The sequence below is a fragment of the Delphinapterus leucas genome, chromosome 13 (assembly GCF_059928025.1).
Source record: "Delphinapterus leucas isolate spDelLeu-1000000601 "Yukka" chromosome 13, BTC_Dleu_Yukka2, whole genome shotgun sequence".
NCBI classification, from domain to species: Eukaryota; Metazoa; Chordata; class Mammalia; order Artiodactyla; family Monodontidae; genus Delphinapterus; species Delphinapterus leucas.
Genome location: NC_143141.1, coordinates 64914280 through 64934901, shown reverse-complemented (window position 1 = coordinate 64934901; position 20622 = coordinate 64914280). Strand labels below are relative to the sequence as shown.

At 37.9% G+C, this 20622-nt stretch overlaps 1 protein-coding gene across 6 annotated transcripts in view; it reads right to left on the bottom strand.

Annotated features, from left to right (window-relative positions):
• Nucleotides 1-20586, bottom strand: part of HEATR5B (HEAT repeat containing 5B) — a 92047-nt gene extending 71461 nt beyond the window's left edge. The window contains exons 1-9 of one of the 6 annotated variants that reach the window (XM_022574088.3): nucleotides 20484-20586; nucleotides 19461-19608; nucleotides 15865-16076; nucleotides 12267-12375; nucleotides 10541-10690; nucleotides 6165-6336; nucleotides 4127-4284; nucleotides 2896-3145; nucleotides 234-389 (exon numbers count right to left, since the gene is read on the bottom strand). In XM_022574088.3, coding sequence (XP_022429796.1) covers nucleotides 234-389; nucleotides 2896-3145; nucleotides 4127-4284; nucleotides 6165-6336; nucleotides 10541-10690; nucleotides 12267-12375; nucleotides 15865-16076; nucleotides 19461-19586 — 1333 coding nt within the window. In that variant the 5' untranslated portion in view covers nucleotides 19587-19608; nucleotides 20484-20586. The other 5 variants (XM_089923270.1, XM_089923271.1, XM_089923269.1 and 2 more) reach the window with 5 other exon arrangements.
• Nucleotides 20587-20622: the final 36 nt, after the last annotated feature.

Sequence of the window (20622 nt, the reverse complement as noted above, 5' to 3'; positions counted from 1 at the left end):
AAAGTACTCAATAAAGTTTAGAAACAAAACTACCATGACTGTTTTTGATTTGTCTCCCAAAACTTTACAAGATTCACTATCACAGTGAATCCTAAATAAAACCCAACTTTTAACAAATGATCTAAACTGCTAATTACCATGATAAGCAACCAATCAGGAGTTAAATATCAGTCACACCTATGACTTCTAAAAATATTGAAAAACATATTCTAGCATATAAGTGAATATCATACCTATAGATGCTTCCTGAATAAGAGGGGATGCGGTGGCATTTAGGCTCTGCACCAGACTCCCAAGCTCCTGCAGGGCGCAAACCATCACATGCTGGCTTGCTGCAATGTCTGCTGCTCCAGATTTGTTTTCACCACTAGTGTCATTCACTACCGCTTCTGGAAACACAAAGTCATGTACGAATGTGGGTGAATTAAATTGTGATATAATTTTTTGATCTACACAATTTATGTTTTTAAATTATACCAGCTGATACCTGACTGTTAAGAACTCTGTTTGTATGCTGAACATCACTAACAATTAGGGAAATACAAATCAAAACCACAATGATAAAAAGCCAATATAAAGAATTTAGCACAATGCTACCCCCAATATACATTCAGTAAACATTAGCAGCTATTATTGTTACTTTATTATTATCACTGCTATTTTAAGAGCTGTAGTGTGCTGGTAGCATCACTGTCAAATTACTGACCAGAAAGAAGATCTATAAGGAAAGTGACTTTAGAATTTCTTACTGGGATGGTCCTCAAAGTTTCCATTAACTTGCTGGTCCCTGGCCCCACCTTTTAGCTTCCAATAGAATTGAAACATATTTAATCATGAAACAAATAAAAATTCCTTGTCAAATTACTAATTGAGAATATATTCTGCTCCATAAATTCCAGGTACATAGCACTATGTTTAATTCTGCTTTTACCATTTTAAAAATCGAATGGCTTAATGGCTTAAAAATCTGTGACCTTAAGATTAATAACCCTTAAATGACAGTAAAACTTTCTTATTTACATTCATTATGAATTACCAGGCTATAAAATGTAGAATAATAGGATATAATAGATTAATATACTATGGATTAAAATTAAATGCCTCTTTTCTTCTTAGACATTTCTGGACTTGGAAATGCACGAACTCTCTCTTTTAGGTACTAAGCTCTAAGCTCCCTGAACAGGTGCTATCTACATGTGGCTCGCTATTTCACTCCCACTGTTTGGCGCAGTGTCTTTGACACTCAAACATTTCTTCAAGGAATAAATATACAAATATTTATAAAGCTGTGAACCTAGGACAGATTATATTTTAACATACCTAAAGAATGATACCTCTTTAATTTAAACACCCTTTAATTCACAATTCCTAACTTTCAGTTAGTCCCATGCATTTAAAATATGGTTTGCCTAGTAAGCTATTATAAACAACAAAAACTATAAACTATTTGTGGATTTACTTTTATTAATTTTATAAGATGTTCAATATATATTCTCTAAATATAAAGTGCTGGATATTTTCTATTCATTAAATTCTTATTTCTAAAGACCCCTGTTAAGCAATATAATTTTCTTTTATTGTTTGTTTTTGTTTTTTTTGCAGTACGCGGGCCTCTCACTGTTGTGGTCTCTCCCGTTGCGGAGCACAGGCTCCGGACGCGCAGGCTCAGCGGCCATGGCTCACGGGCCCAGCCGCTCCGCGGCATGTGGGATCCTCCCGGACCGGGGCACGAACCCATGTCCCCTGCATCAGCAGGCGGACTCTCAACCACTGCGCCACCAGGGAAGCCCAATATAATTTTCTTGATTAAAGTTAATGTATATTCCCAAGAGTGATAAAAGTAAATTATCTTATAGAATTTATATTTTACTTTGCGTTAGTTCCTTAATTGTATTATTATAAGCTCCAGGAAGGCAGGAACTTTATCTTACTCACTGTTCAAAACCTGAATTACTGCTTTGCAATCTCAAATACTCAATAACTACTTGCTAAACAGAAAAGTTTATAAAATTGACACTTCCTAGAAAAGGATTTCTTTTAATTATGAATTACTGAGGTTTCACAGTATATCCTATAGTGGGCGAAAAACCACCTGTAACTGTTTCTCTCTAAATTTTCACATTAAGCCTATTAACGGAGGGGAAAACAACATGTATTTATAAAACAATAGGTTCCAAGAAGAAAAACCACAATAGATTATTCCTCAAAGATTCCTCAATGTGCTGCGGCATACCAGGAGAGCTATAAAATCGGTAGATACTAGATATAAAACAGAAAGCCTAACCTTACAAACACACTATCCAAATACTGAAAAACTCCACTTCACTGTAATTATATGTTGTTTGAATATCAAATAAGAGTACACAATAAAAATGACTATTAAAACACAGTCCAGAAAGATATATGAACTAATCAGATCTATTAGTATTTATTAAGAATAACAGTAAAGAACTAAATGACTAAAGTAATCAACAATACAGATCATGACATTAATTCTTACCTACTGGGACTTCCCTGGTGGTGCAGTGGTTAAGAATCTGCCTGCCAATGCAGGGGACACGGGTTCTAGCCCTGGTCTGGGAAGATCCCACATGCTGTGGAGCAACTAAGCCCATGTGCCACAACTACTGAGCCTGCTCTCTACAGCCTGCGAGCCACAACTACTGAGCCTGCATGCCACAACTACTGAGTCCGTGTGCCACAACTACTGAAGCCCGCACACCTAGAGCCCATGCTCCGCAACAAGAGAAGCCACCACAATGAGAAGCCTGCACACTGCAACAAAGAGTAGCCCCTGCTCGCCGCAACTAGAGAAAAGCCTGCACACAGCAATGAAGACCCAACACAGCCAAAAGTAAATAAATAAATAAATTTATTTTTTAAAAAAATTCTTACCTACTGCTTTCATTTGCTTTCCAATCGCTTGGCATATTTCTTTGGCAGCTGCAATCTGGGCTTTTTCACCTAGCAAACTGCCCACAGTAGCTCTTAGGATAAAGGAGACACACCGTCTGGAGTACACAGCCTCTACATGTGTTTGCGTTGCCCGAGGATGGGAAACCAGATCGAGTACATGGGACAAGAATGTGGCAAAGCTACGCTCTAACCACTGACCACCCAATGTTGTTACAAAAACAACATATGCCTGTAAATAGATTAAGATGCTTTAGATAAATTTATATAAATGAAATGAAATTACAGATAAAGCAACTACGTAAATAACTGATGACAGCATGAAAAATAAATTATCTTTGAGATTAAAACTGAGAAAATTTAAAACTTGAGACCTTTTTAGTGCTTCTAGCATGGGAATTACTGGTTGAAGTATCTTTGACTAAAAACAACTCTCAGGATAATAACTACAAGAAGAACACAGAGAGAGAATGGTGTGGAAGGGAAGGAAAGGTGAATTCACCCTGGTGATGAAGGTGATAAGTTATAGTAATAAAACCCTAACACGCTAAATAAACGCTGACCTAGAGCTACAAAACATTTGCTTATGACTGTAAGATACAAATGGTTTACTTCCATTTTATGCTTGCTTCCGGAGTAAGGTATAATTGGATGATTCTGGCTAAGATCACAAAAAACCATTTCATCCTATTAGGTGTTAATTATTATCAGGTCATTAACCATAACATCTTATTTGGTATTATTATTTTGAAACTATAATTTCAAGTCAGGTTTAACTGCATAATTGCACTGGTGATAATCAATGATGATAAATCCAAAGTACTAACCAATATCTTTAGCTACAAGAGTTGTTGGAAAACATTAAAATCTAAATGCCTCAAGCTACTTGAATACAATTTCAATTAAAACTCAATTACTTTACTTCTGATTTTCTGCGAAGTAAAATTTGGAAAAATTTTGTTAAAGACAGACAGATAGATATAGCAGACATAGGCTTCTTTACACATCAAATACCTACCTTTCCATATAAGATGCAATTTAGATTTGAATGTAATTCATTCGTTTAGTAAAAGAAATGTTTTGAAAGACATTTTAAAAATTATTTAATTTTAGACAGTATTAAAAATCTCTGTACGTGCTGTTACTTAGTAGTCTTCCATGAAATTTCACATGTGATACCAAGAGAATTCTTTTATACATATATATTACAAACCTGTGTAACTCCAACTCTCACTTCACGATTAACAGACCCTCCAACTTTTAACATTTCTCCACCACTCTTTAAGAAACCTGACCCTCCACGCAGAAATCCTGTGGCCATGAGTTCTAAGACTTCATCAAATGTTGCTCGCTTCACATTCTGGCGCATTACTTTCAGGAAGAAAAATATATTTATAAGCAAATATATTTTGCTATTAAATAATATTTTCTAATAATCTAGCTTTAAAATTCAAGTAATTGTTTTTAAGGATACTTAAACTATTACAAAGGAGATAGGGTCATTTATTTTCTTATGATCTTAAAATTTACAATATATTTGTAAAATTAAATTCAATTTTGAAGCAAAAAAATGTTAAAAAAAAGGAGCTAGAAATTAAAACAATTCAATATATCTATGCCAAAATAGTCTAACAATTATGTTAGCCTTGATATGTGTAACACAACAAAGACAACGCACATTCACAGCAGATACTGCTAACTGACTGCAGCCCTCACTCCCAGTTGAGATGGACACAATACTTCTTTTTTTTTTTTTTGGCCACAGCACATGGCTTGTGGGATCTTAGTTCCACGGCAGTGAAAGCGCCAAGTCCTAACCACTGGACCGCCAGGGAATTCCCAAGACCACGCTTTCTATACAACAATTACCAATGGATTGAAACGTCACTGGACTGCAACTGACTTGCCATCCCTGGTAAAGAGCTTCCTATTTTATAAAGTCCTTTCATACACAGTAGCAAACATAATCCTCACAAAAATTCTGTAGGAGAGGCATAAAGCTCATGATTAACTATGCAGGCTTTGGAATTTGAATGCCTGGGTTTTAATTTCACTTAATGGAACACTTATTACACCACAAACGACACAATCTCTCTAAGCCTAAATTTCCTTGTTTATAAAATGAGAATAACAACAGTACTTAGGATTCCTAGGGCTTTTGAGAGGATTAAATAAAACAACTCTGTTATATGCTTAATTCAGTGCCTTATACATAGTTAGCACTTAATAAATTGTTACCTATCATCATCATCACTGTTATCTAATTCAAACACTGAAGTAATCATGATTAAAGATGAAGAGACCAAAGCTCAAAGGGTTTCACAGCAAATAAACATAAGAGCTAGACAGGCAGCTCAGCTCGGTGCTTTGTGACCGCCTGGAGGGGTGGGATAGGGAGGGTGGGAGGGAGAGAGACGCAAGAGGGAAGAGATATGGGAACATATGTATATGTATAACTGATTCACTTTGTTATAAAGCAGAAACTAACACATCATTGTAAAGCAATTATACCCCAATAAAGATGTTAAAAAAAACAAAAAAAAAACAAAAAAACACATAAGAGCTAGGACATGAATCTGTAAGATCTGATTCTCTTTCTACAATACAGAGATGGGATGGGGTAGGGACAACAGCAGAGCTGGATTCACTCAGCATCTACTCAGAACTGTCCCTGAAGCATCTCTATGGAACTGTGAGGCACAGCAGAAGTCACTGGGAAAATCAATGCTGTCTCTGATTCTGCTTATAATAATGGTCAAGAAAAATATACTATGCTATGAATGGGGATCTACTCACCAGGGATTGAAAGTAAGAAGGCATGTAAAGTGCCAGATTCCAGTCCCTTGAACATGATACAAAACCATTTCATAAATCTTATTTGCTTACATGTCCAACATACTTGATGCATGCAATGTTGCACAGTATCATCATAAAAAATGTCTTGACTGGGACTTTCCTGGTGGTCCAGTGGTTAAGATTCTGTGCTTCCACTGCAGGGGGCCTGGGTCCGATCCCTGGTTGGGGAAGTTCTGCATGCCCCACGGTGTGGCCAAAAAAAAAAAAAAAAGTCCTGACTATATCAAGGAAAATGCCATTTGGGTACTTCTATTTTATGAAAAGGTAGACAAAGATACTAATTTAAAGCCTTTACAGTGACTTGCCTAGAAGTAATAAGTCATTTAGAAGAAAGCATTCCATATACCTTCAAATACCTGTTACAGTCTAGATCGGGGGCTGGCAAACAACGATACCTGTTGCTTGTTTTGGCATCAATGCTGTAGCCATGACTGTTCCTAAGAGTTTAGACACTGCCACCCGTACCCCATAGTTTGAGTTTTCCAAAGCCTTAAAGCAGAGAGTGGCTATATTTTCCAGTTCAGCAGTCCACATGAACACAGCTTCATTCTGTAGTTCTAGGAGACACTAGAATTTAAAAAAAAAAAAAAAAAGTAAATTAGAACTTCCACTTCCAGAAATGGATAAACAAGAACCAGATTTACTCTCTCTCCTGAAATAACTAAAAAATTGGACAAAATATATGAAACAAGTTTCAAAGACACTGGACATCAGGCAATGAAGGATGCTAATCCTTAAGAGATGGAAAATGCAAGTTGAACCCTACATTTGTTCCAGCCTACTGCCTTGAGAGAGTTTCCAGAAGTTAGGAGGAAACTATAACCCTAAACTCCTGTATTAGAAAGAAGAAAGGTCTCTGGGGAATTCCCTGGTGGCCTAGTGGTTAGGATTCTGGGCATTCACTGCCGTGGCCTGGGTTCAATCCCTGGTCAGGGGAACTGAGATCTCGCAAACCGCATGGCGTGGCCGAAAAAAAAAAAGAAGAAATGTCTCAAATCAACAACCTCTGCTTCTACCTTAAGAAACTAGATGACATAGAGCAAATTCAACACAAAGTAAGCAGGGAAAAAAGGAAGTAATATAGATAAGAGAGGAAATCAGTGAACCAGCAAACTGAAAAACAGAAATGAAACCAAAAGCTGCTTCTTTGAGACTACCAATACAATCCCTGGTTGGGGAACTAAGATCCCACAAACCTCAGAAAGCAGCCAAAAAAAAAAAAAACCCACTTAATTAGAAAATAGCAACAACAGAAACGACACAAGAAATCAAATTTGACAAAATCCATTCTTGATAAAAACTTCTTGGAAGGCTAGAAATATAAGGGCACTTCCTCAACTTGATAAAGATCATCAAGGAAAACTGACAGTTAACATCATACTTAATGGTGAAGGACTGGATGTTTTCCCCTTAAGGATCAGGAACAAGACAAGGATGTCACCTCTCATGTTTTCTATTCAACATTGCACTGAAGGATCTAACCAGCCAGTGCAGTAAGAAAGAAAAATAAATAAAAAGCATCCAGATTGGAAAAGAAGTAAAACTGTCTTTATTCATAGACAACATGATTGTCCGCACAGAATACCTGATAGGATCTATTAAAAAAGCAAGGGCTTCCCTGGTGGTGCAGTGGTTGAGAGTCCGCCTGCCGATGCAGGGGACACGGGTTCGTGCCCCGGTCCGGGAAGATCCCACATGCCGCGGAGCGGCTGGGCCCGTGAGCCATGGCCACTGAGCCTGCGCCTCTGGAGCCTGTGCTCTGCAACGGGAGAGGCCACAACAGTGAGAGGCCCACGTACCACCAAAAAAAAAAAAAAAAAAAGCTGATAGAGCTAGTAAGGCAGTTTAAGAAGGTTGGTGGATACAAGACCAATGTACAAAACTCAGCTGTATTTCTATATGTTAGTAATGAACAATTAGAAATTGAAAAAAAAGCTTTTAATCAATACTATTTAAAATGGCATAGAAAATGAAATAGTTATGGATAAATCTGACAAAAGAGGTGCAAGATCTGTGCATCCGAAAACCACAAAATGTTGCTAAGAGTAATCAAAGAAGACCTAAATGAATGAGAGATAGAGATATCGCATTCATGAGTTGGACTTAATACTGTTAAGCTGTCAACTATCCCCAAATTGATCTATAGATTCAATGCAACCTGAATAAAAATCTCAGCATGTTATTTTTGTAGAAATGGACAAGTTAAAATTTATATGGAAATGCAAAGGACCTAGAATAGCCAAAACTATTTTGAAAAAGAAAAAGTTGGAGGGCTAACACTACCTGATTTTAAGACATTATAAAGGTACAGTAATCAAGAAAGTGTTATTGACATCAAGATAGACAAACAGATCAATGAAACAGAATAGAGATTCCAAAACTAGATCCACATTTATACGGACAACTGATTTTCAACAAAGGTGCAAAGGCAATTTAGTGAAGAAAAGAGTCTTTTCAACATGGTGCTAGAACAAGTGAATATCCATGTGCAAAAACCAAACCAAAACAAAAAATCTTCAATTCATACCTCACACTATATACAAAAATTAACTCAAAATGGATCATACATCCAAGTGTAAAACTATAAAACTAGGAAACATAGGAGAAAGTATGGGCTAGGAAAAGCTTTCTTAGATACAATACTAAAAGCACAATTAATATAAGAAAAACGGATAAATTGGACTTTGACAAAATTCAAAACTTCTCTTCTTAGAAAGGCACTATTTAGGGAATGAAAAGACAGACCACAGAGTGGGAGAAAATATTTGCAAATCACATATCTGATACAGAAATAAAGAACCTACAAAGTAGACTCAAAACTCTATAATATATGTGCCACATCTTCTTTATCCATTCATCTGGGTTTTTTGGGTTTTGTTTTTGTTTTTTAATTTTAAATTTATTTTTTATATATTTATTTTTGGCTGTGTTGGGTCTTCGTTGCTGCGCGTGGGCTCTCTCCAGCTTCGGCGAGCGGGGCCACTCTTCGTTGCCGTGAGCGGGCTTCTCATTACAGTGGTTTCTCTCGTTGTGGAGCACTGGCTCTAGGCGCACGGGCTTCAGGAGTTGTGGCGCACGGGCTTAGTTGCTCCGCGGCATGTGGGATCCTCCTGGACCAGGGCTCGAACCCATGTCCCCCGCATTGGCAGGCGGATTCTTAACCACTGCACCACCAGGGAAGCCCCCATTCATCTGTTGATGGACATTTAGGTTGCTTCCATGTCCTGGCTATTGTAAATAGAGGTGCAACGAACATTTTGGTACATGACTCTTTTTGAATTATGGTTTTCTCAGGGTATATGCCCAGTAATGGGATTGCTGGGTCATATGGTAGTTCTATTTTTAGTTTTTTAAGGAACCTCCATACTGTTCTCCATAGTGGCTGTATCAATTTACATTCCCACCAACAGTGCAAGAGGGCTCCCTTTTCTCCACACCCTCTCCAGCATTTATTGTTTGTAGATTTTTTGATGATGGCCATTCTGACTGTGGCACATATATACAATGGAATATTACTCAGCCATAAAAAGAAATGAAATTGAGTTATTTGTAGTGAGGTGGATGGACCTAGAGTCTATCATACAGAGTGAAGTAAGTCAGAAGGAGAAAAACAAATACCGTATGCTAACACATATACATGGAATCTAAAAAAAAAACAAAAGTCATGAAGAACCTAGGGGCAAGATGGGAATAAAGACGCAGACCTACCAGAGAATGGACTTGAGGATATGGGGAGGGGGAAGGGTAACCTGGGACAAAGTGAGAGAGTGGCATGGACATATATACACCACCAAACATAAAATAGATACCTAGTGGAAAGCAGCCACATAGCACAGGGAGATCTGCTCGGTGCTTTGTGACCACCTAGAGGGGTGGGATAGGGAGGGTGGGAGGGAGGGAGACACAAGAGGGAAGAGATATGCGGACATATGTATATGTATAACTGATTCACTTTGTTATAAAGCAGAAACTAACACACCATTGTAAAGCAATTATACTCTAATAAAGATGTTAAAAAAACTCTATAATAAGAGAACAAATAACTCAATAAAACAATGCACAAAAATTTTGAATAGACTCTTCATCAAAGAAGATATGGATGGTAAATAAGCACCTAAAAATATGATCATCATTAGTCTGGAAATGCGAATTAAAGCCACAATGAGATACCTGTACATATCTATAAGAATGGCTAAAATTAAAAAGGCTGGCAATACCAAATGTTGGTGAGACATGGAGAATGAGGAAATCTCACAGTACTTTGGAAAACAGTGGCAATTTCTCCAAAAATTAAATGTAAATCTAAAATATGATCCAGCCATTCCACTCCTAGGTATTTACCCAAGTGAAAGGAAAGCATGTGTTGATAACAAAAACTAGTACACAGATGTTCACAGCAGCTTTTTTTGTAATATCCAAAACTGGAAGCAACACAAATGTCCATAACAGGCGAAGGAATCCACCAATTGTGGCACAGCCATACAATGAAATACTACTCAGCAATAAAAAGAATGAACTATTGATACATGTAACAACACTGAGAAATCTCAAAAGAATTATGCTGTTTAAAAGAAGCCAGGCAAAAAGAAAAAAAAAAGCACATACCACCTGATTCCATTTTATATATAATTCTAGAAAATGAAATGAAACTAATCCATGGGAACCAAAATCATGCCACCTTATTTTGAAACTTTCAAAGAAAAAAAAAAATCATTGACTGTTTCAGAGCAAGCAGGATAAGGAGCAACATTATGAACAGCCGAGCACTAACCTTGGCAACTGCACATCGAACAGCCATTGACCTGTCAGTTAAGAGAGACCTGGCATTCTTATAAATATCACGATGACAGGAAGCTGCTGCACCACCCAGTCCATTTAGAACTTTCTGTAGACTCATTAAGATTTCACTTCGCCCTTGAGACTAGAAAAGAACATAAAGCAAATTCTACGTTTAAATAAGAACATACCAAAAGACCAAAGTTCTCTGGGCCTAATGGTCTTACCTCTAAAGGTAAACAGTTAAGTAATGAAAAATAAAAAAGTATTTTAGAACGTCCCTGAAAGGTAAAAATAATTATTAACTTCAACAAAATAATTATTTGAGAAATTAGGTTACAATAAGTAAACATATTCTTATGTTTCCATGATCTGTTGAAGTGCAAATAATGAGAACATGACAAATTCAAAAGCTTCAATATAATACCTCAAGGATCCAAGCTTTCAGAATGTGAAAAGTTAAGTAAAAAGTACTTAAGAATACAAACCATCTAAAAGAGGAAGAAAACATCCAACACATTTTAAAAACTTTCTCACAGATATACTCCAAACTATCAATTTCTTGAGACTACTCTGAACTCTTGTTTTTATACTCTTATTGTGCTTGATTCATATTTCTGATAGTATACTTATTCAAACACAGATTTCTTTCACTAGCCTGTAAGCTCTTTGAGGTCAGGGAGTAGATCTTATTCATCTTTATATGCCTAATGCCTGAGAATATGTCCTCAATTCTTGCTTAATAAATTAATAGACAGTTCCCAGAAGAGGTGTTGTCCAAGAAATCTTTAGCTTTCCTAGACAAAGAATTAGACTATGAGACCAGTGCTTGGTCTATTTTTAGTTAACCCCAAATGAACAAGGAATTTTCAGAAGTAATACCAAACTGACATGACAAAACAGAACTATTTTTACTTCATATTAGTTGCTGTGGATTGAATACTGTCCCGCCAAAAGATGAGTTCAAGTCCTATGCCCTGTTACCTGTGAACATGACTTTATTTGGAAATAAGGTCTTTGCAGATGAAATCAAATAAAGATGAGGTCATACTATATTAGGGTGGACCCTAATCCTTATAATAGAAGAATTTGGTATCCTTATAATAGATCGGTATCCTTATAATAGAAGAATTTGGACACAAAACACAGATGCATAGGGAGAACACCATATGACAATGGAGACAGAAATTGGAGAGATACATCTGCAAACCAAGGAATACCACCAAAGCCAAGGACGGTCAGCAACAACCAGAAGCTAAGAAGGCTTGGAAGGACTATTCCCAAGAGCTATCAGAGGAAGCACGGCCCTGCTGATACCTTGATTTCAGACTTCTAGCTTCCAGAATTGTGAGACAATAAATTTCTGTTATTTTAAGCCACCCAGTCTGTGGTAATTATGGCAGCCATAGGAAACTAATACATTAGCTATGGCACAAAAAATAATATGGCAGTACAAAAATATTCCTAGGGCTAAATAAAATAACACATAAACCTATTCTTTGTCAAGGTAAAGCATTCTTTCCCTTCTCCCTGAAATATGAGGTAAGGTACATTAAAACAAGGGGCAAGTAATATTTTTTTGCAAGTAGTAATTTTAAATTACCCTCTTGCTAAGCAATATAAGTACTACACTGACAGAAAAAAGGCAACATATATTTTTAACTAACATCTAACTCCCACCACAAGCAAAACATTTAAATAATATTTGTTGTAAAACTTACCTCTGCACTTTTCAGAGATTTCAAAAGATTATTTACTGTTTCTGGAAATGCACTGCCTAACATTCTCCCCATTTTTTCATAAAATGCTCCAACACAAGCCACTGCAGCCCTGTAAGAAGTGACATTTTCACCAGTCACTGTTCAGATTAATAATTTTATAATATTTTTCTTATTTTCAGAAATCAATTTGTATTTGTGCAGGACACTTTTGGCCACAAATCCTTAATTTTCAAGAACACCTTGTTGATTCTTGGCTATCATCAAAAAGTCTACAAATAATAAATGCTGGAGATGGTGTGGAGAAAAGGGAACCTTCCTACACTGTTGGTGGGAATGTAAACTGGTGCAGCCACTATGGAAAACAGTATGGAGGTTCCTCAAAAAACTAAAAATATAGCTACCATATGATCCAGCAATCCCACTCCTGGGCATATATCCTGAAAAGATGAAAACTCTAACTCGAAAAGACAGAGGCACCCAATGTTCGTAGCAGCACTATTTATAATGGCCAAGACATGGAAACAACCTAAGTGCCCATCAACAGATGACTGGTTTAAGAAGATGTGGTGTAAATATACAATGGAATACTACTCATCCATAAAAAAGAATGCAATATTGCCATTTGCAATAACATGGATGAACCTAGAGAATATCATACTAAGTGAAGTAAGTCAGACAAAGATAAATATTATATGATATTACTTATATATGGAATCTAAAAAATAATACAAATGAACCCAATAGACAAAACAGAAACAGACTCACAGACACAGAAAACAAACTTATGGTTACCAAAGGGAGAAAAGGGGGGGAGGGGGATAAATTAGGAGTATGGGATTAGCAGATACAAACTACTATACATAAAATAGATAAGAAACAAGGATTTACTGTACAGCACAGGGAACTATATTCAATATATTGTAATAACCTATAATGGAAGATAATCTGAAAACTATCTATACATATAAAGCTGACTCACTTTGCTGTATACCTGAAACTAACACAATATCATTAATCAACTATATTTCAATTTTAAAAAATTTTAAAAAAAGAATACCTTGTTTATTCTGTATAATTGTAACAGATACTATGGATAATCAAATTGTATTCTTGTTAGGAAAATAAGAGAATAAACATATATTTACATAACAACTCATACCCATCCTTTGGAAAGAAACCCAACCTTTCCTTTTGAGGACTTTCCAAATTATGTCCATCCACAATGATCCCTCCCTTCTCTCATTATACGTAAAATGTCAACCACTCATTCTGACAAAATTATATCGTTTCCTGTGTTGCAACTTGACCATTTTATATGTCTATATCTTATCCTGCCCTGCCAACGGAAATGTAAAGTCCAGAAACAGAGAAGGTTATACATTTTTGTATTGCTCACAGTGTCTGCCTCTTAATATATAAATAATAATAAGCAATTACTTGTAAAATTTAATCTAAATGGGTTTAACAGAACACCTGACAACATAGAAGAAGAAATGTAACAGCAGCCCATCTCTTCCCATGGTAGGGAAATCACCCTACCATCACTCATGTAAACAGTAAATAAGTGAATAGCTCTGAGCTTAGCTTAGCAGCAGGAGCTGGGCATAAAGGTGTATCCTCTGGAGTCTGGCACATCTGTACCTAAATCCTAGAACCTGTCACACAATAGCTATGTGTCCTGAGCAAGTTACTCTGAGGCTGAGAGAGATTAAATATAGTTTACTATCGTACAAGCAATTAACAGTAGAATCAGAGAATCGACCTTCACTTCTTTGACTCCAAATCCCATGCTTTTTTCAATACCCTATAGGCTGATAACAAAGCTAAAAATGACTGAGGTCACATGCCAGAATATATTAGTGAATTCCTAAATAGAACCCATGAAACCACTGGAAATACGTATGAATAATATGTAATAAAGTCTACTTAGCCAGAACTATAAAATTACGTGTGGATTTGCCAAGTGGCAGAGAACTAAATCACAAAACTATTAACACAGCTTCAAACTCCAAAATAAACTGGAAAACACTAATACACTCTAATCTCTTCTAATACTTTTGAGAGCTACATCTATCCCAAACAACACAAAACTTAATCACAACATATCTATGAAGTTGAAAACAGACCTAAAAATCAATGTCTGGGTTCAGAATACTTCTCCATTTCCTCTAAGCTATTATACTGGTCCTGGCTCCTTGAATGTTGGTGTTCTAAAGTTGTATCCTTGCTATCTTCTCTTCTCACACAGTATTATAATACTCTTCCTAGGTAACTTTATCCATACTAAAGGGTTCAGCCTACTCTAAAATCTTCATTCTCTACTCACCAAAATGACATTCTCAGCTCAGGTCTCTGAAATCCAGACCAGGATTTCCAACTGCTTACTACACACTGTCACTTGGATATTCCCACTTGGACTCCAGATTCAGCATGCCCAGAATTGGACTCATCATTTTCCCCTCAACTTATTCCCCCCACTAGTTTGTATCTTTCTGTAAGCACTGTATATAAGGTATAAATAAGCCACTTCTGTTTCCAATTATCAGTTTCCTTTGTCTAGAAAATAGGTTAGCAAACCACAGCCTGCAGGCCAAATCTGGCCCATCATCCAGCCTGCCACCTGTTGTTGTAAATAGTTTTATTGGTACGCAGCTGTACTCATTTATTTACATACCAGCTATGGCAGAGTTGGGTAGTTGCAACAGAGATGATACCCCATAAAGCCAAAACTATTTACTATCTGGCCTTTTCCATAAAATTTGCCAGTCCATGACCTGTCACATCCATTTTCCCCTTTTCCCATCTTAACCCCTTACTTGACTCATTTCCAAATTTCCTTCCTGGATGGTTGATCTTCTTTGGCTGATGCTTCTTTGAGAAGGCTTTGTTGACACTGCTCTCCCGTCACACCACAGCTAAGTTTATTCAGGCGTTACTTTCCCGCCCACAACACCCCTCACTACTATAATAACTCCTGATTTTCTTATTTGACTCTTTCACAGTATGCGTCCCTACACCATTATCCTCAAAACTTGCTCTCAAAATGTCTGCCCTTGACCCAGGCCACAGGTATGGGCTTGAAATTGGGTCAAGCTCTTAATTTAGGAGTCAGCAAACTTGCAGGCAAAATGGTCTCTGTCTCAGGTACTCAGTTCTGCCATTTAAGCGTGAAAGCAGCCACCGCCTAAATGAAGGAGCATGTCTGTATTCTAATAAACTTCATTTACAAAATAGGTGGCAAGTTGGATTTGGCCTGTGGGCTATAGTTTGCCCATTCCTGCCTCAATCTCATCACCTAGAAAATCTTTACTTTTCTTTCCATCCCAGCCAAGAATATTATCTCCTCCCAAAATTACCAAAAACCCCTGTGCAAATTGCTGACATCATACCAATTCTCTGTAGTTTGCTAAAAGTCCCAGGGGCAATGGAGCACATGTTGAAATAGAACCCCTTTCCCAGACCTACTTAGAGCTTTTATTGTCAGCAGCATATCTCAGGTTCCATCTACACAGGGGTCTTTATGATCAGCAGGCCCTTATTAAGATAAATTACTCTGAAAAAACAAGTTTCAAAGGTCAATCTCAAAGTAAGTACTTACAGTTTTGTTGGTAAGTAGGCTGCAGTGTCATCTTTATTTCTGATAATGTCATTACATTTATCAAGTGTTTGAAAAACAGTGAAAGTATCTCCAATGCTATAAAGGGCTGCAAGATTTTTAGCTAACAATTTTCGCGTAGGTGGTCCAGGTGAACTACTTATTAATCCAGTTAATTGTTCAACAAGTTTTTTCTGTTTTTCCTTTACATCAGTCTGTTATAAAAAATAAAGATCATCAGTTTTTTTCTTATACATAATTTTGTTACCTTTTAGTGAAAATTTAAAAATACTTAACAGTTAAGGCACTCTAATAATTAAAATCTATATTACATTAGGTATAAAACCCTAAATGAGAACTTTCAAGATAAGGAAGAGTTCAGTAAAAAAATGAACCGTTCTTTCCTAGATTAAATATTCTCCTCATTCTCCTCCAATTCCACAAAGTTAGCTGCCAATAAAAGTGACTACTCTATATCCAAAAAGTTTCCATGCTGACTTATTAAAAATTAAAACCAACAGTCAGTCAAAGGATGTAAAATATTGGGTGTATGGACAATTGACATCTTAGAACTCAGCTAGGGTCCCCTGTAAAAGCAAAGTCAGTAGTTCATAAAGTTATAGGTCAGTAAAGGAAACCAAAAGAAACTCTGAAGAGCTCTAGGCAACAGAAGAAATATTCAGATCTACTCGTAATCAATGCTGGGAATTCATCCATCCATTAAAGAAATACTTACTGTACACTTATATGCCATGCACTATTCTAGGTACTGGGGTGCAAATGCAAGAGTGATTACAATAGACAGTCTCTGCCCTCATGAAGTTTACATTCTAATGGGGAGAAACAGAGTTTACCAAATAAACAGATGAATACTGTGAGTTCTTCCTGTTTTATACAGATTAGTAAGAAAAAGGCATCTCTGAAAAGCAGTGAAGATGTGAGTTATGCAGATATCTGGGAGAAGAACATTCCAGGCAGGGAACAAGTACAAGGGCCTTGAGGTGGGAGCATACTCAGCATGCTTGAGGACAGCAAGAAGCCAGTGTGGCTGGAGCAAAATAAGACAGAGGAAGTAGCAGGAGATGAAGTCAGAATGATAGAAGGGAGCAGGTCATGCAATGCCTCACACACCATTGTAAGAACTTTGTATTTTATTCTCAGTGAGAGTCTGAGGCAGAGGAGGGACACGATTAAATGCTTTAACAGGGTCTTTCTGACTATTGAGCTGAGGATACTCTACAAGGTACATGGCTGGAAGCACGGTGAGCACTTAAGAAGTTGTGGCAATAATCCGACAAGAAATGAGGGTGGTAACAATGGAAGTAATGCGAAGTAACTGAACTCTGGATATATTTAGGGGAGAGAACCAATATGATTTGCTGATAAATATGATGTGGAGTTTGAGAAAAAGAAGGAAGTGAAGAATGGCTCTAAGATTTATGACCTGAGCAACCAGAAGGATTATACGGTCATTTCCTGAGATAGAAAGTACTGGGGAAAGGATAGGTTTGAGACAGTGAAATCAAGAACTTAGTTTTAAATATGTTAACTTTGAGATGCTGTTTAGATATTCAAGAGAAAGAGGTGGAGTAGCTAGTTGGATATCCGGGAATCATTACTACATAGATGGCAGTAAAAATCATGAGATTAGATGATATCACTGAAGGATTAAGATGGGGTTTTTTTAAAAAATAAAAATAAAAAAAGTGCCCAGGACTGAGAAAGAGCCAGCAAAAGAGAATGAGAGTAACTAGTGAAGCAGGAGTAGAATTAAAAGCAAATAGTGTCTTGGGAACCACAAATAGGAGAAACTTCACACCAACTGTGCATCAACAGTAATGATAACAATTTATTTTTTAATTTGGGTGAAGGGTGTACAGATGTTCATATTATTATGCTTCATAATTTGGATATACTTTTTACATACTCTTTTGTATTTTTCAATTTCACAACAAAAAGAGATATTTTGTGCTTTAAGATAGAGGATCAGCTATGTCAAAAGCTGCTGACGGCTCCATTAAAACAGAATACTGACTGTTGGTTTGGGCAATACAAGACCTGTTTCAGAGTAATGGAGGCAACAAATAACCAGCTGGAGTGGGTTTAAGAGAAAATAGAAACTTCTAGTTAAAGACTGTAAATGAATCCATGCATTAGCTCTGTCTCTCCAGAAACTAAAAGTATACTAAAGGGCAACCAAAAAAAAAAAGCACCAATATAAAAGGGCAAAGAAAACAGAAAAAGAATCAATGCAAAATATAGAAGCCAGGTATCCCCAATATGGAAAGTTAAGAAGAGCCCCAACTTCCAACAGAGGACCCCTGAAAAGCTCATGTTTGTTCGTTGCTGCTCTTGTTTTGAGGCCCCAAATGCTTATGGAAGAGACAGTAAAGTTGTGCCTAGAAATGGAAGGAATGGTTGAGAGTCTATTTAAGAAGCTGTAAGACTCCCACATCTCTCTCCTCCATCCTGAACTTAGTGAGCTCGGGCACAACTGTGGGCTGGGAAAACTGCACTGAAAACAGGGGGATTAAGTAAAAGTTTAGACACTGAATGTTGAAGTCCCCAGCCTTCTCCCCCAAATCCTAGAACCTAGCCAGCTAGTCATGTACCCTAGGACACTAGAGTAAAAAAGTCTCTTATAGGGAATGACTAGCTCAGAAAAACATAAAGGGGTTCCTCAAAGAATTGGACTAGTCTATGGTGAAGCACACTTCACCCTGACCAGAAAACTTTTACTACTCACTCTAAAATTTGAGCAGACAGCCAAATTTTCCTCAGATGTTTGAGGAAAGCATCTAATTTTAAAGACAGCATCTAATTTTAAAGACAGAAAATAAACACACAAATAACGAAAAGTAACTTGGGTGAAAAGATTGTGAAGGAAGAAGGAAAAAGAAAGAAAAGCCTATTATTAACTCTTCAGAGAGACAAGTGAAAATATTGGAATTGCTACACAGCACTGAGGGACCACTTGATGTTGGAGATAATGAATTTAAAGTGACAGCAGTCAGGGCTTCCCTGGTGGCATAGTGGTTAAGAATCTGCCTACCAATGCAGGGGACACGGGTTCAAGCCCTGGTCCGGGAAGACCCCACATGCCGCGGAGCAACTAAGCCCGTATGCCACAACTACTGAGCCTGTGCTCTAGAGCCCACGAGCCACAACTACTGAGCCCAAGTGCCACAACTACTGAAGCCCGTGCACCTAGAGCCCGTGCTCTGCAACAAGAGAAGCCACTGCAATGAGAAGCCCGTGCAAGACCCAACGCAACCAAAAATAAAAATTAAAAATAAATAAATTTATTTAAAAAAAAGAAGTGACAGCAGTCATATAATCATGTTTTTCTCCACTCACATTCAGATGTCCAGGTAGAAACATGAAGTCTCTATCCAGGCAATAAGCTGGATTTAAACGAGGTTTGGGTTTTGCCACAGAATAGAAAAGGACAGACAAATTCTTACTACAGTACAGTGTAATATTCTCAAGTTCCACAAATGACCCACAACCTCCAAAACATAATGTGTTTTCTTACAAATCATGTACACATAATAGTCTTTATATATGTTAACCCAGCTAGAAAAAAAGTAATACCATACCTTGTTGGCAGCAACCAAGACTTTATCAAGAAATCGCAACCATTCAAAGATAAAAACTGGTCTCTTCGCTTCAGTGATTTGAGCCAAAGCATCTTCATTCAGCAATAAACTGTGGGCTAACTCCATTACTGAAGTTTTAATTTCACACCTTAAATAAACAATTTTAAAATACTTGTAAGAACTTGTTAATATTAAAAGTCAAACTTAACAAATGTAATCACTAAGAAATGAAAAATAAGGCTTTACTTCTCATTTCATTTGGAGGAAACTTACATAACTTCCTTGAGGCAAAACCTGAGAACCTAATTTTAAAGGATACGGGTGCAAACAAAAACAAAGGGAAGTCATGCTTGGTGAGGAAGAATGAATAATGGGTTCAAAGGAAAATTAAGATAAATATTGCAAATAAGGCATTATTCCAGAAGGAAAATGCCTAGCAAAACACGTCATTAACCCATTCCATAAACGGGAAAACTGAAGCACCGAGATCAAACACCAGCCGGGCCTGACAACCCATCCTCCTTTTTCCTCTTCCACTGCTCGGTGCACAGCACCCTTCCGCTTCCCCTGCTGCACCTGCCCCAGGAGGAGGTCAAAACGTCCCAGCAGACAGATCCCACACTGGAAGGCTCCAAGAGTCTTCCTACGGGGATGAAGTGGCGGCGGGAGGCCAGGTCCCCGCGGCCAAAGATTCAGCTACAACGCCGGGCGGTCCAGGAACGCAGCTGGCAGAGGCCGCGCGCGCTGCAGGTCCGGGTAAACCGGCTATTTGGAGGAAGGCAGCGCAGCGCCGGGCCCGAGGCCGTCTCAGGCCTCGGCCGGGTCACCCGGTCTGTCAACCCCAGGAGGCGGCGACTCGGAACCAAGTCCGGCGCCTGAAAAGGGCAAATGTTCATTACGAACTCGAATTCCGTCCCCAGACCTCTGACAACCTAGTGGGGGCCTTGGTGTGTGTGCGTGTGTGTGTGTGCGTGCGTGTGTGTGTCAATGTGCACGCTACGGCGGCGGACGGGTCGGCCTTACCTCCTAGTCTAGCAAGAGTAGACGAGCTGAGCTCGGCGTCTAGAAGCCGCCAAGGGACCTGGATGCCCCGCCTCCCACACTTCTGCCAGCCGGAAGCGCGAGGAGAGCGCGTGCGCGGAAGGCTGATCCTGCGCAAGCG